Source organism: Gambusia affinis, linkage group LG17 (assembly GCF_019740435.1).
Source record: "Gambusia affinis linkage group LG17, SWU_Gaff_1.0, whole genome shotgun sequence".
NCBI classification, from domain to species: domain Eukaryota; kingdom Metazoa; phylum Chordata; class Actinopteri; order Cyprinodontiformes; family Poeciliidae; genus Gambusia; species Gambusia affinis.
In genome coordinates this window covers 23,497,244-23,516,302 of record NC_057884.1, presented here as the reverse complement: position 1 = coordinate 23,516,302, position 19,059 = coordinate 23,497,244, and the positions used below count along the sequence as shown (strand labels likewise).

At 36.8% G+C, this 19,059-nt stretch overlaps 2 protein-coding genes across 8 annotated transcripts in view; one reads left to right on the top strand and one right to left on the bottom strand.

The window, feature by feature from the left end:
* Positions 1–19,059, bottom strand: part of LOC122846989 (NACHT, LRR and PYD domains-containing protein 12-like) — a 626,610-nt gene that overhangs the window by 322,397 nt on the left and 285,154 nt on the right. The window lies entirely within an intron of this gene.
* LOC122847040 (actin cytoskeleton-regulatory complex protein pan1) lies at positions 10,753–14,146 on the top strand. The gene is made up of 3 exons (XM_044144397.1): positions 10,753–11,066; positions 11,298–11,601; positions 12,102–14,146. The coding sequence occupies exons 2-3, from the start codon at positions 11,366–11,368 to the stop codon at positions 12,496–12,498; spliced, it is 633 nt and encodes a 210-aa protein (XP_044000332.1). The 5' UTR covers positions 10,753–11,066; positions 11,298–11,365; the 3' UTR covers positions 12,499–14,146.

Below are 19,059 nucleotides of genomic sequence, written 5' to 3'. Positions count from 1 at the left end.
TTAGCTGCTGCTAACATTGTTAGCCCCAGATAACATGGCTAGCAGTATCTTGTTTATGATGCCATTTGAAAACTTCCAGATGTCCAGATGGTATGAAGTGAAGTAATTATGAGGTTTTAGGTCAATAAAGTAACAGATGTTTAGACCAAGATATTCAATTGAAATATAAAATCTTATTAGATGAACTGGAGCCGGTTGATTTTAGAAGCAGTTTATATTTTTAATGAACTGCTTTGGTTTTAATCTGAGTGAACAAATGAGGGCAAATCTGATTTTTTCAGAAATTACTATGTCAATCTGAAATCAGAATAAAATCATAAAACAGAGCACGTTTTTCTTTATTATTTGGACATAAAGTAATAAATAAAACATTTTTATATTCATAAACCAGTAAATTTAGCTTTTTTTTCAGGTTTTTTCAGGCTTTGCTTTCAGCTTTCTGGAAGCTAAACATTGTGAAATAAATGCATCTAACCTGTAATGTGACTTTCATCACATTTCGTTTGCTGCTCAGAAACTTACCACACGACCAATTTCCTCTAAATGTCTCTTTCCTCGCTTCTGGTCAACTGATTCACACGATTCGCCGTAACCATGGCCACTAAAAGCTTGTCACGGTTTTTTTGGGGTAATTATTGAACATGTATCTGTCCATTTATTAAATCTCTTTAGGTAAAGTGCATATTTTCAAGATGTAGCTTTAAAGGGTACTTGCAAAATAAAGCCGAAATGAAAGAGCAAGCTGAGTCAGACTGCAAAGCGCCAGGAAAGTCAATTACGGAGCATTTTTATATTCTCGTTTTACCTTAATTGTTGCTGCTCAGGAGCCATTTTTCATTGTTTTTATTCAGCCCTGTTACCAGATTGTGTGAAAGCGGGTGCAGTAGAGCATGAGAGACAAATTATAAGAGTAAAATGTTGCCATAGAAATGTCCTCAACTTTAAAATATTTAAAATGTTCATTATCACCTGCCTAATTAAAGTTTGTCTGCCTTCAACTTAATTCCTGCAGGAAGAAAACAGTTCATGATCCAAGATGGCGTCACAGATTGGATGCGAGCTAGTTGCATGTCTTCATTAGCGAGGCTAAGGCTTTTTTCCACCTGATAGTCTGGAACATTTCTTACATTTTCAGCTGCTGCAGTTCTTTTTCACACTGCAGTGTCAAACGATACAAACTAACTCAAAATGCTGTTCCCCTCCCTGCCTGAGGGGGCGCTGCATTAAGGACTGAACCCAGAAGAAAACACTGCACACAACTTCCTTCTTAACAAAACTTAACAAAAATGGAGTGGCGTCAGATTTTAGGAGAATTTCTGAAGACGTTTCTCCTGCTAGCGCTAAGCTAGCTTGTTTGTTTTACCCAGAATGCCCTGCGCTGTAGTCCACTTCCTGCTTTTGGAGCCGTCTCTGGTTCACAGAGTTCACTTCAACCAAACTTCTCAAGTAGAAGTTGAAAATCTAAAATACTTTCAGCTTCCTGAAGATGAAAGTTGAACTTTTATTTTTTCTGGGGGTTAAAAAAAAAACAACACAAATTCAGAAATCAGTTTGTTTTCATCTCCTGTCTGAAAGCAAAAACTTTTCTTCTTAAGGAGAAAAGAATCTGACTTAGTTTAATGCTAATCAGGAATATTTACTCCTAAATGTGTTTGCACATGTTTATAGTCTCTGAGTTGTTCAGATCTTGTAAAACAATTTAAATTAACACAAGTTAAGAGCAGTTTGTTTAAGTATTATGTCTGTTTTTTGTGTAGAGGAAGCTTCTGAAAAGATTTGTATTTGGAAAGACAGGTTATTTGTCAGTGATGGAAGGTCTTAACCTGGATTACAGGAAATGTTTCACTATATTTGTGTTTATAGCATCTTTAATTAGCGGCGTGTCTCTTTAGCACATTTTATCTACAGTAAACAGCGTCTCTGCATCTCCAACTGCCCAAGAAAATAATCCCCTGCCTGAAACACACTATGTGATATACGGATTTAAAGTTGGATTAATTCCTAATTTGTTCACCTTGTGAATCCAAATCTCCCTCCTGAAGATAAAAGCCGACATGCAGAGCAGAGGATTAGGCCGATATGTTTGTAGCAATTGAAGGACTATTCCACTGTAACTGCACCGACTCAGAATCAGTGGAAGATCAGCAGTAATAGTTTTGTTGTCACTTGTGCTTAAGCTTTTCCACACATTCAGAGGACAAGATTAAAAATTTTTTCTAATCTGAGCTAAAAGCAACAGAAGGACTATTTTGATTCAGTTTTTTGTAGAGGATGCGTAAAATAATCCAATGAAAACTCAATTTGGGAATCTGAAATGCTGGACACGCGATTGGCTGATGTATGCAAAATAGCCAATCCAGGCGTTCCATTCGTTTTCCTTGATGCTGATTGGCTGAGCCTGCAAGAGCAGAGATAAGGAACAACGTCAATGTTAGCGTCCTTTTTATTTGGAAAGACGGGTTGTTTGTCAGGCAAGGTGAGCTCAATGACGGAAGGTCTTAACCTGGATTACAGGAAATGTTTCACTATATTTGTGTTTATAGCATCTTTAATTAGCGGCGTGTCTCTTTAGCACATACGATCACACAGCAGATAAAAGCTGGAACTGAATGAAGTTAATTAAAAATGTAAACCTTTGCCGCTTTCTGCTTCTTTAAAATAATGTGCTAAATTTCCATCAAGCCAGATTTTACAGCCCAATCAAATCTATTCACACAGTAAAAAAAAAAGAAAGAAGCGCCGCCCATTGTTCACTGTGATTGTTCACTGGGGAGTAATAATTAGCAATTGTTTGATCCATTTCTATTTGATTATATGAGACTAATTGAGGACGATCAGAAGAACTTCCACTAGATACGGTAGAAACTGAACCAGAAATGTTCAACCTTCCCAAAATGTGGAGGACAAAAGCAGAAGGTGAAGAGTTTCAGTAGTTTCATGTGATTAGATTCTGCAGCCGGGCCGTGATTGGTCGGCCTCTCCTGCTGAGCTCAGTGGCTTCCTGCTTGGAGCGCACGTGGAGACCATCTTCATTAAGTTCAGACCGTGAAGCATGCTGCTGCAATTAACACATTTAGACACAGATGAAACTGCCTTCAGGTGTGTTGTGACACTGTGAGATGATTTCTGTCAGAAAAGGTCAAATTGACGACAATCGAGTAAATATTGTCTGTTGTCCGAACCGCAGTGTGGACACTCCTGGTCTACAGCAAATCCATATTTGTTCATTTTGTTAGACTGAGATTTTTTAAAATTGGTTGCGCCTGTCAGACACTGACGCTTAAATAACCTGTTGCTATGGTGACTTAATGGGCTTACAGAGAGAAAGAGAACAATGCACAGTGACTTTTTGCTTTGGGTTTTGCTGGAAAGGAAGATATCCAAGGTCTATGGCCTATTCAAAACATGTTGATTGCATTTTTTTACACAAAATCATTCTTGTATTATGAGATTTTATTCAGTTCTGCATTTTGAGCTGTTTTAGGGCGTTTAAGTTGCGTCACATGAACAGATGCACAACTATACAGCCGTACATGTTTGAAAAGCAGAAGTGGAGCCTCCTGCACGACCAACAAGAATGCAGCAAGTGAAAACATCAGAAACAAGTAGGAGCAGAAATGAGCTGAGATCAGAATAAACATGCAGTCTGTCTTGGTTTCAAACCAGGAATATGGTTTCCATCACATCCAGTGTCTAAATATTCAGTCAGTCCTCCATGTTATTTCTACTTAAATGAGAATAAAATAGCTTTTAAGTTCCCATGTGATTAGAATCGATATTTACTAAACATTTTTTAAAAACACAGGATGATGTTGCGACTCAAATGATTGATTTTATGTTTCAGCTAAAATAGACAAAAAACAGCAACCAGTAACCCGGCAAAGCCCAGCCCGTTACCTAGCAACCCCAGAAGAATTCTGCCCCGTTACCTAGCAACCCCAGGGAAGTTCCAGCACATTTGGTCAGCAGTTCAATTTCTGCTTGTAAACATGTTTGATTGTTGATTTGCCATCCAGAAACAACTTGTACAAAATCTACAGCTGTTTATAAAATAGTTTAACAGCATTTTAACATGATTTGAGTAAATTTTAAACACAATGCAAAAATACATTTGAGAGCAATTTAAAATATAATCTATTGTGAGGTAGAGTTGAGAAACGGCAATTCAAAAATAAAATTTCAAGAGAGAATCTAAAACTAAACTATCAATCTGATCACAAAGGTATTGATCTGATTCTGACTCTGACTTTGTATTGATATCAATATTTTGGGTCGATCCCAAATATTGATAATATTTGATAATATAACCCAACTTCCTGATTGTTTCCACTTCTTCACATCACAAGTTGTGTTGTTAAAATAAAAACCAAATGTTTCAGAAAGAACAGAGAGACTGCAGCAACTTTGTAACAGATGTAAACAAACTGTTTAAAATGTTTAACGCTGAAAATCTTTTTGTGAAAATACTAATTTAACGCTATAATAATAAGATCTCTCTCCACAGTGTCTCTGCAGGAAACTCCACCAAACATTTTACATTAAAAATGTTAACATTAAGTTAATTAACTTTGAATCAGTGGGAGTTCATGTAGGTTTTACAGTGGACAAAGCCGCTGACAGGTGTTCAGTCACCTGCCTGTCTGAAAGTGAATTTAATGGCCGATTTGCAGACAGGAAACCTGCTCCCTGCGGCTTTATGAAGGTCCTGCTTCCCTCCGGCTGAGCCACGTTTGGTTCAAAGCTTTTGGATGAAAGACGTGTTAATTGACTGGTAAAATTATACGGCGGCGGTTTTTAACTGCTGCTAAAAACAAAACTGAAAAATTTACATTTCCCAGTTTCTAGGTTGAAATCTCATCTGATTTAAAGCTCCACAGATTCAGTTTGTAAAATCATATTTTATTATATCATACATTTTAAACAGGTTTTAGTTGCTATTTTCAGATTTCTTCTGTTTTTAATTTTGTTTTCATTTGAACATTTCAGGTCATGAAGTTAACATTAAAATTAACACAAAAAAATGGTTTTTGCAGCAGCACTCCAGCATTTTTTCTAACTTTGAAAACATTCAGCTCACTTAGCTTACCCTGATTACATTTCCCTGTATAAATCCTAAAGCTTTAATCTTTTAAACTTTCAGTTGAATAAAGTTGTTTTTTTTTTTGCTTTAGTTTCTGCTGAATACCATTTTGGTGTTCAGCTTTAGCATTAGCATTAGCGGAGCTGTTTGTAATTAGCATCAGTAAAGCTAACATATTAGTTCATATGTGTGAAAAAGGATTAGATAAAGTCTTTTACTGCCCAGTTTGCAGAAACTAACCTTTGACCTCTGACCTGGATGTGACTCGTATGAATATGGAAATCAAGCAGTCTGAGAGCGATGCTTTATTAGCCTTTATTAGCCGTGTGTTTAGACGCTAATGAAAGCCTTTTGACCTGCGTCACATCCGACCGGCCAAGACAAATCCAGTCCGACATTTACCTCCACTCTGGATCCGGAGGCGAAGCGGGTTTCTGTTTTCTCAGAAATCTGCAGAGAGCATCAGAAGGAGTCTGTGTTTGGAAACAATGAAGCCTTTTAGGAACCAGACCTCCCATCAGGAAAATGACGAGTATTTTTCCTTTTACTGATGCTCCTTTGAAACAGACAATTGTTGTTGCATGTATGGATTTTTAGCTGCAGATATGCATTTTTCTTTCTTTCTCTGAGCTCTTTAATCGCTGAAACGGCTGACTGGTTGATTGACAAAAAGAAAAATCCAATACATCTTTTTCTCCTGCTTTTTAAAACTGTTTTTCATTCAATAACTTCCCCAAAAGAAGCAACATTGTTTTTCTCTCTTCAGTCACAAGAAAACTAAATATTTTATTTATTAGCAAGAAACTAAATATTAAAATAATGTATCTGTTAAACTGTTAATGTCGGGTGAAATTACATAAAGTTTAGTTTTAATAATTTTATTTTGTTTACATTTTGATTTAAACATTTGAATAACAAAATGATAATTCAGAAACTAGAAAATTCCTGAAAAATTTAACTGGGGCCTGCCAAAGTGTGCCCGTCGGATTAGATCCAGCGTTCAGATGCTAAAAATTAACATCAATGCTAAGCTTAGCTCAAAACTTCCAAAGAAGCATGTGGAGAATCACAAGAATGTTCACTAACATGGAGTTATAACATTCAGCATGATAAACTAAGTGAATCAGCTAAAATTAGCCAAAATGTGAATGTTATGCTGTCAGTAGCATGTGGGGCATCAATAGCATGTTGTCTATACTTGACTTACACCATTCAGTATACTAAACATGGCTAATAAGTCAGAAAAATAGCTAACAGCTTATGTAAGCTAAAAGGCTAATGCTAATGAGCTGCCTTGAGAGAAACAGATAATCCAGAATGATATTAGTGCACTGCCTGCGGCGGTGGACTGACCTGAAGGGGATATTTAGGCTTTTAATTTGAAAAGAAACGTAAGCTTCATATTAAATGCCCACACTAATCCAATGTCTAACAGTGTTTGGCTTAAATCTGTTATTTACTGGCCTAAACAGCCGGTAGTTGTACATGGAAGCTCAACCTTCTGTTTTAACTGAGTGTTAGAAAATTTAGCAGAACAGTTTTTATAATCTTAAAACTCTCTCTCTTACCTAAAGTGACTTAAAGAATCAGATAAATTAAAAGATTAATATAACAGACATAATCAATCAGTGCTTCACTTGGAATAAAAATGGTTTTGATCAGAAATATTCAACTTTCCTCCTGGAAAGCTGAACACTGAAGCGCCAACATGATGATGCGAGTATCTCAGCATCACCACGACAGCCAGACGTCTAATTTCCCCGAACGTCACGCCGTTGTGCTTTAAGCACCGAGATACGGAGCTGAGAGTCGATCTGAGCGCCGCGGCGGCTGACTGGAAATGAATGTGGACAGCTGAAGGACTGCAGGGCAGCCCCGGCTCAAGGTCGTCATCTGATGACCTTGTGCTGTCTGCCGTGGAAAGCTGATCTGACAGCGCGCGGCCCGAGGCCACAGACACACACGTCTGAGCGCAGTTAGCCACCAGGACCGCCACCGACCACCGGGAGGCGATGAACCGTTAATATCAACACTTTGCTGGACAATTAAACAATTAGAGCTTTTTTTGATATGCAGAGTTTTTCTACTGTAAGTTACAAAACAAAACAAGATTTGACCAAAGAAGTTACGAAGCAAAAATACTTAAAACTGTCTAATAAATGAAACATTCAGGCTGCTGTTACAATAACAAATCTAACAGGATGATAAATTGTAAGTTATTGTGATAAACGATTATATTGTTGTTTTGAGATCATTTAATATAAAGGTATAATTAAGCAAAAACACTTTGTCAAATATCAATAAACATTAAATTCTCATTAACTTTTAACACGGAAACATTTTGAATATCTAAAATGAATAAACAAATCAACAAAAACAACAAACAAAAATAAAAATAAATTAAGAGACACGATATAAAGAGTCAGAAAATATTAACTGTGGATTCCTTTCCTTTAAACACAAAACAGACTAAAACATGTAGGCTAATCTAAGTTAGCATTAGCCTGCCAACCCTAGCCTAACATGCTACAGATTAGCCTAGAATAAAATAAAAAAAACATTATGAAAATGTCATAAAATTACGAGAACAATAATGTAATTCATGAATAAAGTTGAGATAAGAGTTTTTAATATAAAATAGCTTTATTCTCGTATTATTATGACTTTGTTCTCGTAATAAAAACTTCCTGAGTTTGGCCCTGATATTATATTTTACCTCTCAAGCATCAGAATTTAAAAACAAACTTCTGATCTTCAGATATGTTTTGCAAACTTTATTATTTGCTCCCTAAAACTGAAACTAGACGTATATTTAACCTCATGATGTGATTATGTGAGAAGACAAACTCCCACTCGCTCCGTCTTGTGCTGCGTTTGATTGGCACTCTGAATTTAACTGTGTGGGTTAACAGCGGCCGGATAAAGAGCTCTCACCAGCTTTTAGCTCTTAGTCACAAAATGAGAGAAAAAAAATCAGTTTGATCAGGAACTGCAGAAAGATACATTTACAGATTCCCTCCATGATATCATCATTAATATCATCATCAGCATTTCATTGAAACATCCTGAGGCGTCTTTATCATAAAATCGTCTCCAGTTCTGTGATTATCATCAGCTGTAATGCTTTATTGTCCCTCCAACATGGCAACCTGCATCAAGATGGCTGCCATCCTCGCTGCTACACATTAAAACATCACTCACTGCACAGCGTCAGTAGAAAACCAGCTTTGTCAAACCAAACAAACCGTTTAAAAACTGTTCCCCTCCTCGCCTGTGGGGGCGCTGCACCAAGAACCACTGAAGGAAACTATGTGAACCTAAGAAGATGTTGAGTGCAACTTTCTTCACTAAATGTTAGCGACAATGGACCGGCATCAGATTTTAGCGTTTGGAGGATTTTTCTTTCGTCTTTGGTAAAAAGAATTAAAAATTATTTATTATTTCTAATGCTAGCGCTAGGCTAACACGTTTGTTTTGGTTGTATTTACCCAGAATGCCCTGCTCTGTAGCCCACTTCCTGGTGTTGTCTGCTTCCTCCATCCATCCATCCATCCGTCCGTCCATCCATCCATCCATCCATCCGTCTTCGTTCCGATTAAAACAATTTAATTCATGGAATCTCAGTTTAATTAAAATTGAGTCGATTTATTTTGAACCAGTTTGAAAAATTTCCTTTCTCTTTATTTTTCTTGATTGGAATCAGATTTAAATAATAAAAAATAAATGAATTATATATAATTAAAAACGAATCAAGGCCATCTGTTGCTAATAATTAATTTTTAATTGACTTTAATTTAATCAGTTTTATGAGTTTGTTTAAGAGAAACTGATGGAATAAAACAAGAGTTTATTTTATATTTTATTGTTTTTTTTAGACTGTCAAACAGAATTGATGTAAATTATTTCTGCGTATCTTATTAACATTATATTAATGAAATAATTAAATCAGAGGATCATCTTTGAGTTTTAAATTCTTCTTTTCCTCTCGGAGTTACAATCCGGCAGCCGATAACAGATCTTTTAATATTCTGGTCTCTGTAATATCAGAGTGGCGCTGCCAGCCAGAGTTTCTCCTTCCCCTCAGGTTGGACCAGCATCACAGCTTATTAGACAGATAAATGGAGCCGGACTTGAGTCGGGCCGAGCCTCTTTCGGTTCCCTCTGAATGCGGCTGCATCAGATAGCGGCCGGCCTTTCACGCCCTCCTCCATCTCTCCGGTTATCCGCCTGATAAACAGCTGCTGCTGCTGCTCATGTTTTAATTTACAAACCCGGGAGACGATCTGTCCTTCTGCAGGTCAGAACCTGAAGATCTGGGTTTCTAACAATACGGACGGGGAATTTTATTGTGATATGTTATGCTAAAAAAGTATTTATTACATATTTGTTATGTAACTTTGGCATTTATGGCGCCAAAAACAAAATTTTGTTTTTGTAAAATATTCCCATTTACAACAGGAGTCTTCAAAGGTGCACACAGTAACTGGATTTAATCATATTTTCAAAAATATTTATGCTTCTGTGGAGCAAACAATGGAAAAAATAACATTTACAATCATACTTTCAGTTTATTTATATTTTTATTTCTAATCAATAATTGTAATTTATCACAATTAGTTCTGTCACAATATCAAATTTAATCAATTATTGAGATAAATGTTAACGATGTTTTGAGAGCATTTTCACGTCATTTAATGGTAACAATAACACAAGAACCCATCGTCAAAGATCAATAAATTTAAATTCTGGTGAACAATTAACTCTGGAACAGGAAGACATTTTAAATATCCAAAATAAATAAACAGAAAACAAATAAAATTAATTATGAAAACTAGTTGAGACCAAAATACCAGACTTAAGATTTTGTCTGTAAACGGGCAAAATTTGGTCAAAATTCAAACTTCAATCCAAGATGGCCGACTTCCTGTTTGGTGTAGTGTTGATAGTTTCCTGTAGATCTTAGGGAATTGGACAACTTTCAACAAACTTCCTTCCTTTACAGTAAAGTCAGGTCAACGCTGAGGCATTTTAATGTTGCCAGGTGGCGCTGTTGAGACATTTGTACAAAATAAAACATATTTTGTACATGTTTAGGCCAGGTCATTTAGCGGGAGCATAATAATAAAAGTATTATCATCAGAGCTGGATAGAGTACACAGAAAGTAAGAGTAAAACTACTTCAACGTTTTGTTACACAAGTAAAAGCAAAATTACTCAAATAAGAAGAAAAAAGTATTTAGCAAAAAGTTACTCAAATATTGAGTAACTGATCAAATTATCAGCCATTTTGTATTTCAAAAATACATCATCAGACAAACTAAATATAAAGTTAAGTGGAAATTTTGGTATTTTGAGGACAAAAATGACAAAATAACATTTTTCCAAATTAGTTTGTTTTGATAAAAAACTTGTGAAACTTTAACAAAAAGTTTCACACAGAGGTGTGTGTGTGTGTGTGTGTGTGTGTGTCTGGTGGATTTTTGGTTTGAACAAGTTTGTTTTTCATTCAGTGGTTAGAAAATCCAGAAAATTTACTCAAGTAAAAGTTGTTGTTTTTTTAAAGTCCTTTTTTTTAAAGTAAATGTATTTGAGTTTATGTAACGTACTACAATATTATATTTTTTTTCTAATTTATATAGTAAAAAAATCAAAATATCAGAAGAAAACTGTGTTATTGTGCTGGTCAGTTTCATGTTTTCTCCAAACTCCTACTGAGTCCATAAGAAAGGAAGCTTTCCTTGACCGGTTTCCTGTAACCATGGCGACAGGAAGCGCTCTCCAATCAGGTTTGTGGTATTGTGTGTTCGGGAAGCGGCCCGTTTCCTGCTGTTCCCGCCGGTTTCCTCTCCGTCGGTGAGCGCTGGAGAGCCGCTCAGACGGTTGTTTTGCTCCTGGATTTACCCAAAACGGCCTCATATGGTTCAGGTGGGTCGGACTTTCTACTGAAATACAGAACCAGACGTGGAGGAGCACCGCCTGCCTGGAGGTTAGCTTCATATTTTATGTTTCTTTTAGGATCTAGACTTACTTTAACGCACCTAAAGCAGAAAAACCACCAGACCTCATTTCAGTTTTGACTCGTGGTGATTTTTGTTTAAATACTTTTTTTGTGCTCTTTCTTGTCAGGGCTGAAAAAATATACAAATATACTTTTATAAATAATTTGTAAAATATGAAACTATAGTGTAAATTTTTTAAATTAGTTATTATTTTCCAGATCTGTGAGAATCGATGGAGTTCAAGCCAAACGACATCACTTCCTGTCTGTGATCCACCCTGGCGGTCATGCGCCTCAGCCAGCTGGTCACCAGCAGCTCCTCCCTCCAGGTTCCTCCTCCGCCCAGCCGGGTCGGCGCCGGCCCCATCAGGGGGACGGAGCGGCCCCCGGAGCCCCCGAGGGGCTGCGCCTCGGCCGGGAGGACCTGCTGGAGTCTGGACCTGAAGGTGGCGCTGCTGCTGGTGACGCTGGCTGGAGCCGTGATCCTGCTGCTGCTCTACAGGCTGCTGCAGCTGAGACACAGGTAGGAGCTCACCTGGACCGGGCCGGACAGAGACCAGCTCACCTTCAGTTTACTGTACCACAGAGAATCAGGGACAAAATCAGAGGGAATAAAACAATAAAATCACAAAAAGTCATGAAATTACAAGAATAAAGTCAAAATACGAGAATAAAGCCCAGAGACTTTTCTCTCATCATTTTAACTTTATCCTTGAACAACCTTCTTGTGATATTAGGACTTTATTTTGATAATATTCGCCAAAAGAAGAACGAGTGAGTTAGTAGGTTGTTGCTAAGCAACCAAAGAGCGAGCACATTAGTAAGTTACTCAACAGCTTGTTGCTAGGCTACCAAAAAGTGCTTTAGTTAGTTGATAGCAGCCACATAGCTTAGCTTGAGTCTTTGCTCTGCCTACATCTCCCAGAATGCTTTGCGGTTCTGGATCAGAGTTCAGTGTATCATCTATCGATATTGGTAGATATTGTTATTGACCCGCTGTCTCTGGTCGGGTTCTGGTTCCAGGCTCAGGCTGGCCCGGGCGCAACACGCCTTGGAGTACAGCGGCTTCTACCACAGCGCCACCTACAGGCTGAAGCAGCCCACCGCCTGTCAGGAGACGCCCACCAAGAACGGGTCGCTCCCTGCAGAACCGGCTCCCATCCAGACCATAACCACCATAACGTCCGTCGTCCCGCCGCCTTCCCTCCCCCTCCCGCCGACCCCGCCTCCGGCGCCCCCTCCTGGACTCCGGCCGCCGTCGCTGCCTCTGATCCACACCACGCCGCCCAGCCCCCACCTGTCCTGGGGCGCCTGCTCCGACGGGGACGTTTACTCTCGGATCGGAGCCTTCCGGCCCTCCAGACCGTCCAGCCTGTCCAGCAGATCCACCGTCATCCTGTTCGAACACTCGGCCCTCTGAACCCTCCGGTTTCATCCTCGAGCACCTCGGGGGGATCAAAGGTCATCAAAGGTCATCATGAAGTTAACCTTTCAAAGCTAAAACGTCGTCTTTAGTTTCTGTACAGGCAGATTGTTCAGAAAGTATTTAGAAATTATAAAATTTATTAGAAATACTTTAACAGAAGCAAAATGTTTTTGCAATAAAATGATAAATTTTGTTGTTGGACTGTAACTTATATCATGTTTGTAAATAAAACAATTTTACAACAGAGTTAGGAGCCAAACTAATAAAAAAATAAAACTATGAGGAAAAAATGAATTAATATTTCAAGAATAAAGTCATATAAGAAGTCTAATTATTACAAAAATATTAATATTGCTGTAATATTAGCAGAATAATATTTAAGCTAACGAGAGAAGAAAAGAAACGATAGTGAAGTCAAAATAATGCAAGAATTAAATTGTAATTTCATGTTTTATTATTTTGACTTTCTTCTTATATTTTATTAAACTTTATTCTCATATATTTATTTTGTAAGGCTACAGCAGAGTGCCTGAAGACTATCAATAGTCAGAAACAAGTTGAAGTTTAATAAATGTTAGAGGACATTTAGTCAAACTGGATCACTTGATGCTTTTTTATACCTGATAGGAACATTTTGTTTTGTTTTTATCAGTTATTTTCTATCTGTGAAACACAAATGTTTTCAAATCTTAAATACTTTAAACTGTGGTGTTATTAATTATTCAGCCTCAGATTGCTTCTGGTTTTCTGGTGGAAACCTTTTCTGTCCCTTGGTATGATTGAAAAATCGTTTTGTGAGCATTTTGTCATTTGAAAAACAAATATATAAATGTCAAAACGTCAGAAAAAAAAAATCTCTGTTTATAAACAATAAGACATGCTGGTTGAATTATTCAGGGACTGATCCGTCTCTGTAGGAAATGTTCCTCCCACGTCACACGAGTCGTAAAATATCAGGTTTTCTAACCATTTCTAGAATTTCTAGATAAAATTTTAAGTATTTTCTGCATAAGAAGACATCATTTTGTTTTTTTCTATTATTTCTGTTTATTTTGTTGATACAGAAACACATTTAAACTTTGTTTTACAAAATAAATCAGTCAGAGGTTGTATGATAATGCTAACACTGAAGCTAATGCTACAGCTAAACACTTTAAACCTGGAGCACCAATTAAATTTTTACATTATGATTTACATCCTCCATATAAATGAATAGAAATTTCTCAGTACTTGGAGAAATATTAACAGTCAATAAAACGTCAACACAAAAATCTAATTTTATTTAACTGAATGTTTACAAAACAACCAAGTAAATTAGTGCTAAGTGTGCTAAATGTTTTCAGAGTTAGCAAAAGTGTTAAAGCTCTTAATGAAAAACGAGCTCTGCTATTGTAGCGTTAGCAGAAGTTTCCCCACTACTTGTTGACTTTGTTTCATTTTAGTTTCATGCTTTTATTTTGTTAAGTATTCTCCTGGTTCCTCTGATCTCCTCCCAGCAGTTATCAGCCGGTTCTGGTTTCTAATCATCAGATCCTTCTGTCCTTCATCTTGTTGTCTTTCCTCTTTTGTCCATGACGCCTTCATCTTTTGTTATTCAAATCGATTATTTTAGCTGAGGTGGAGATTAAAATAACTCCTGCTTTACTCTTCATAGTTATTAATATTCTTTGCATTTTTAAGAAGTTTATCTTTTTGAATGTACATTCAGTAAGTTATGGTTTCCTCCTGCAGATATTTGAAAACCATAACCAATACTTATCAAAAGCTGCAAAACTGTGAATGAACCAGAAGATTTCCTAGACTTCAGCCGAAAAACTGAACCCAGATCAAATATTAACTACATCTCTGTGTTTGAACTGTGAGCATGTGGACTGACCTGGTGTGTTTTTACCAAGAGCATGCAAATTAAATAATTTACATTCATGTCAGATATTTTAATGTTTACAAAAACCATCCATATCTTTCTTTCTAACACAGAAAGTTCAGAAAAACTTTTAAAGGTCGTCCAACTGATCCGACATCAGCTGTTACTTTAAACTCATTGTGTTTAAAAGCTGCATCCCAGATATTATTATCATATTACTGCAGGTTTTACCAGGACCTGTGGGAGGAGCAGTTAGAGTAAAGAAGAAAAACAGAAGAAATATTCTCTGTAAACGTATCAACTTAATTCAAATTCAATCGTTTACCTATCAGACGTCGGCATGTTGACCAAACATCCAAATCAGAAGGATCAGCTTCTGGATGCTTTGTGACAAACTGACATTTATTCAAGAAATGGATAAAATACAGAATCATGTTCGTAGCACACACAGCTAGCAAGCTAAGCATTTAGCTCCAAACTAAATATGTAGCTTCCTAACTATTTATATTTATTTAGCTTGGAAAAATGTTGCTGGCAAGCTAAGTATTTAACTGATTAACATTTAGCTAGGAAGCTAAATATTTATAAACTTTTAGCTTTAATAATATAAAGCAAAATGTTAATCGGCGATAAACATTTAGCTTTCAAGTTAGTTGTTTACAAGCTAAGAAACTAGCTTGATAAATAAATACATAGTTTGTAAATATTTAGCTAGCAAGCTAAATACTTAGCATCTGACAGTAATAAATATGTAATCAAAAATCTGACTTTTATTAAACAAACCAACAAATAACCCAAACTATTGTTTATTGTTGATTGTGTAACTAGCAACTTCAGTTATTTAGTTTTTAGTTCTGTTAGTTTTGTTTTATTTTTATGTTTGCATTAATTAAACTACATCGGCGAAAAAAATATTTCAAAGATTTCAAACATCTTAGCTTGTTAAAATGAAGCTTTTTATTGAAAATAATACTAATTTGGTAAAAATAAAATAAAATTTACCCAGCCTAGTAACAACAGTCAGAACATGAGCATCATGTTTTCAGCGAAAAGGAAAATGTGAAAAACTAATCCCTGAAAAACACAAGCTCTTAAAACATTAAATTATAAGAAATTAAAAATGTGAGGCCTGTTTTTAAATTATAAGAAATTAAAAATGTGAGGCCTGTTTTTAAATTATAAGAAATTAAAAATGTGAGGCCTGTTTTTAAATTATAAGAAATTAAAAATGTGAGGCCTGTTTTTAAATTATAAGAAATTAAAAATGTGAGGCCTGTTTTTAAATTATAAGAAATTAAAAATGTGAGGCCTGTTTACTGTAGTGGCAGCAAATGAGGCTGAAATGTTAAAAAGACACGAAGCGTCGGATCTGCAGGAGACGAAGAACACCTGCACATCGCATCAAACAGCAAAACAACCAAAACTATCCTCTGTTTGATGTGGCTCCTAAAGTGACTGAGCCCAAACAAAGACACCTGCAGCAGGGTCAAAGGTCAGGACAGTAACAGTCCCACCAACACAGAGATACAGTCAGCAGGAAATAGTGGAAATAAATTACACATTATTTTCTCACTTTTCATGCATTAAATTAAACTTTCTCACAAAGTGAACTACAGTGTGCTGGACGATAAATCAATAATATGTATCAGGATAAAACTGTGATCAATAATACAACATATAGAATATTCACTGAAGTCCAATCCAGAACCGCAAAGCATTCTGGGAGACGTAGGCAGAGGAAAGACTTTAGCCACTCACCCTCTAAAGGAGCTAAGCAAATACTAACTCACTCACTCTGTGGTTACCTAGCAACAGACTGCTAAGTAACTTAATAACTCTCCGACCTTTTGGTTACCTAGCAACAAGCTGTTGAGTAACTTGCGCAGCAGCAGTTTAAAGTTTCCCCACTGTGCCTCATTACTAAAATATAACAGGTAATTATTATTATTATTATTATTATTATTATTATTATTATTATTATTATTATTATTATTATTATTATTATTATTATTATTATTTCAGATATTTAAAACATAAAACTCATCAATAATTATCCATATTGGCTGATATGAAACACGGTTTTCAGTCGTATCGTCCAAATTAATCTTGAGTCCTGAAACAATTTCTAAGATTTCCACAGCTGGTGCTGGAGATTGGCACCAGCAACCCTCCTAACCCCATTAGGGACAAGAGTGAACAGAAAATGGATGGATGGACAAATTGAAAGTTGTGTTTCAGTTGGACACAAACTAAAGTCTAGTCTCTCGTTAACGAGGGTCTGAATTAATGACTTCGTTAGCGTGTGGAGGGGCCCCATGCGTTCACACAGACACTCGTCCATGACCAGGAATCCATGATCCATGTTCAGCTAACTCCCAGACGGCGCTGCGCTCCTCTCCTCTCCTCTCCTCTCCTCTCCTCTCCTCTCCTCTCCTCTCCTCTCCTCTCCTCTCCTCTCTTTTCTGCCACAGAGATCAAATAGAAACAATGAAACTGATTCTTACATTTATAATCAGTTTTTTATCACTTAAATTAACATCTGGCTCATATTTAGCTCCATTCTCCTGCTGACTGTCTGTTTCCTGGAGGATTGGGTCTGAATGGATGCACAGAAAAGTAAATATGAATCATGTTAATATTTCTGATACTTCCAGGACTAAATATTGTGTTTTATTGTCTTTTTATTTCTGTATAACTACTAAAACAGGTTGATGAACAGCAACCAAAAGGTTTTTCTCCGTGTTTTGGCTTCGGAAAGCCGGATTGTAATTCCTCTGACAGCAGAGCGCCACCAGCAGCCCTGCAGGGTAAACACGGCTCCACAGTTCAAGAGCATACGGACCAAATTTCATCCCAGCCAAGTGCACTCAGCTGCCGTCTCTGAGGAAACTCCCAAAACCATCCAGACAAGCCTGGTGTTGTTTTGTTTTCCTCTGCAGTGAAATAATCATCAGAAAGTCAATTTCTGAGGATTTTTGCTGGAGGAAAATGATAATCTGAGGCTTTAACTGTTATTTTTTTAATCATGTGTTTAAAAAGTTTCAAGACTCAAACGAATGCAGCTTTGGAATAACTGGCCGCGCTGATTAATACACAAAGACCCGGCTGGAGGCAACAAACCAAAGAGATTTAAGACGAGATGCAGAGAAAATCACAAATCTGTTATTAAAACCAGAGAAAACGAGCAGCAAACATCGTAAACCAGAGACAGAAAATCAACAAAATGTCAAGAAACACATCAACTCTGGCAGGAACCCATTCATCCTTCAGATACGTTTGTTCTGTTGCTAGACAATAAAAAATAATCACAGCAGCTCAAAGAGCCTGACACTACAAACAGGGCGGCCATTTTTGCAGTTTGATAACAGAAAGACATCATCAAGGCCACTGACTGGAAAACAAGAGTTACTCCAAAAACATCAAAAATGTTGAGATTTTCAAGAAAAGACGGTGAAATTTTTGAGCTCCAAAAGTCAAAAAATTTGGGAGAGAAAAATTCAGAAATGTTGAGATTAATATTCCATTTTCTAGAAAGAAAAACGTGGAAATTTTTTGATCTTGTAAAGTAAAAAATTGTCGACTTTTCAAGCTCAGAAGCATCCGTGTTTTTTCTAGATTTCTGAGATGAGTCTCAAACCTTGTCAGTTTTTCTTCCCATATTTTTTACTTTTGCAGCTCAGAAATTTTTACATTTTTGTCTACAAAATGTTTGGCTGAAATTTGCTCCTTTTTTGGCGTAAATAATCCGCAATGCATTCAAGAGAATTTATATTTGCCATAAAACTGGATTATATTCCCCATTATGTAACATCTTAATCACAGTTTATGACTCTTTCTTTTGGTTTTATTGTTTGGTTTTTTTGTGTCTCTGTTTTCAATCTGCTCAAAGATTTCCAAAATCAGAAAAGGAGGATTTATTATGTCCTAACTTAATGCGACGGCCATGTTTTTTAGTAAACAGCCTCCCTCTGCAGCCTCCTGTGGTTCTGAAAATTAGAAAGAATATCTTGCTGGATTTGGAGGAAAGTATCAACATTGTGTGATATTTTGGTTCTGGTTGTAAGAATAAAGTGAAAACAAACATCGTTTGTTGGAGCAAACAATGAGGAACTCCACCTGCTTATTGTGCAACAGCTGCTCTCACTCACCTCCATGGTCTCAGCAGGCCTTTGATCAGGTAATTGCTCCTCGTTTGCGTCGCTCATGCGTCTCCATGGCGACCACCTCTCCATCCTTCATGTGCGAGACGCTTTTTTTAAGACGGACTTACGAGGCCGGCCGGGCGGAACCTCGTCCACGTTGACCTTTCCATGGTCGCTCGTATTCAGGATGGCCGTCGCTTTAACGCCTCAGATTTAGATTTTTAGATTCACGCTGGAGAAACTGGAACGATTCAAGGAGCAAAAGATTACAGACCAGTTTCCTCTGACGCAGAGTTTCACATTTAAAGAGGCAGAATTATGTTTTCTGGACAGATAAAGAGGAGGGCAGAGGATCCAAAATATTACTCTGGTAAAAGTAAAAGTAGCCGTTAAAGAAATGACTCAAGAGTAGAAAAGTATCTGGTAAAAAGTCTACTCAAATGCTGAGTAACCAATCAAATTATAAATCATTTAATAATTAAAAATTACATCATCAGATGGACCAAAATGTAAAGTTTAGTGGAAACTTTGGTATTTTAAGGACCAAAA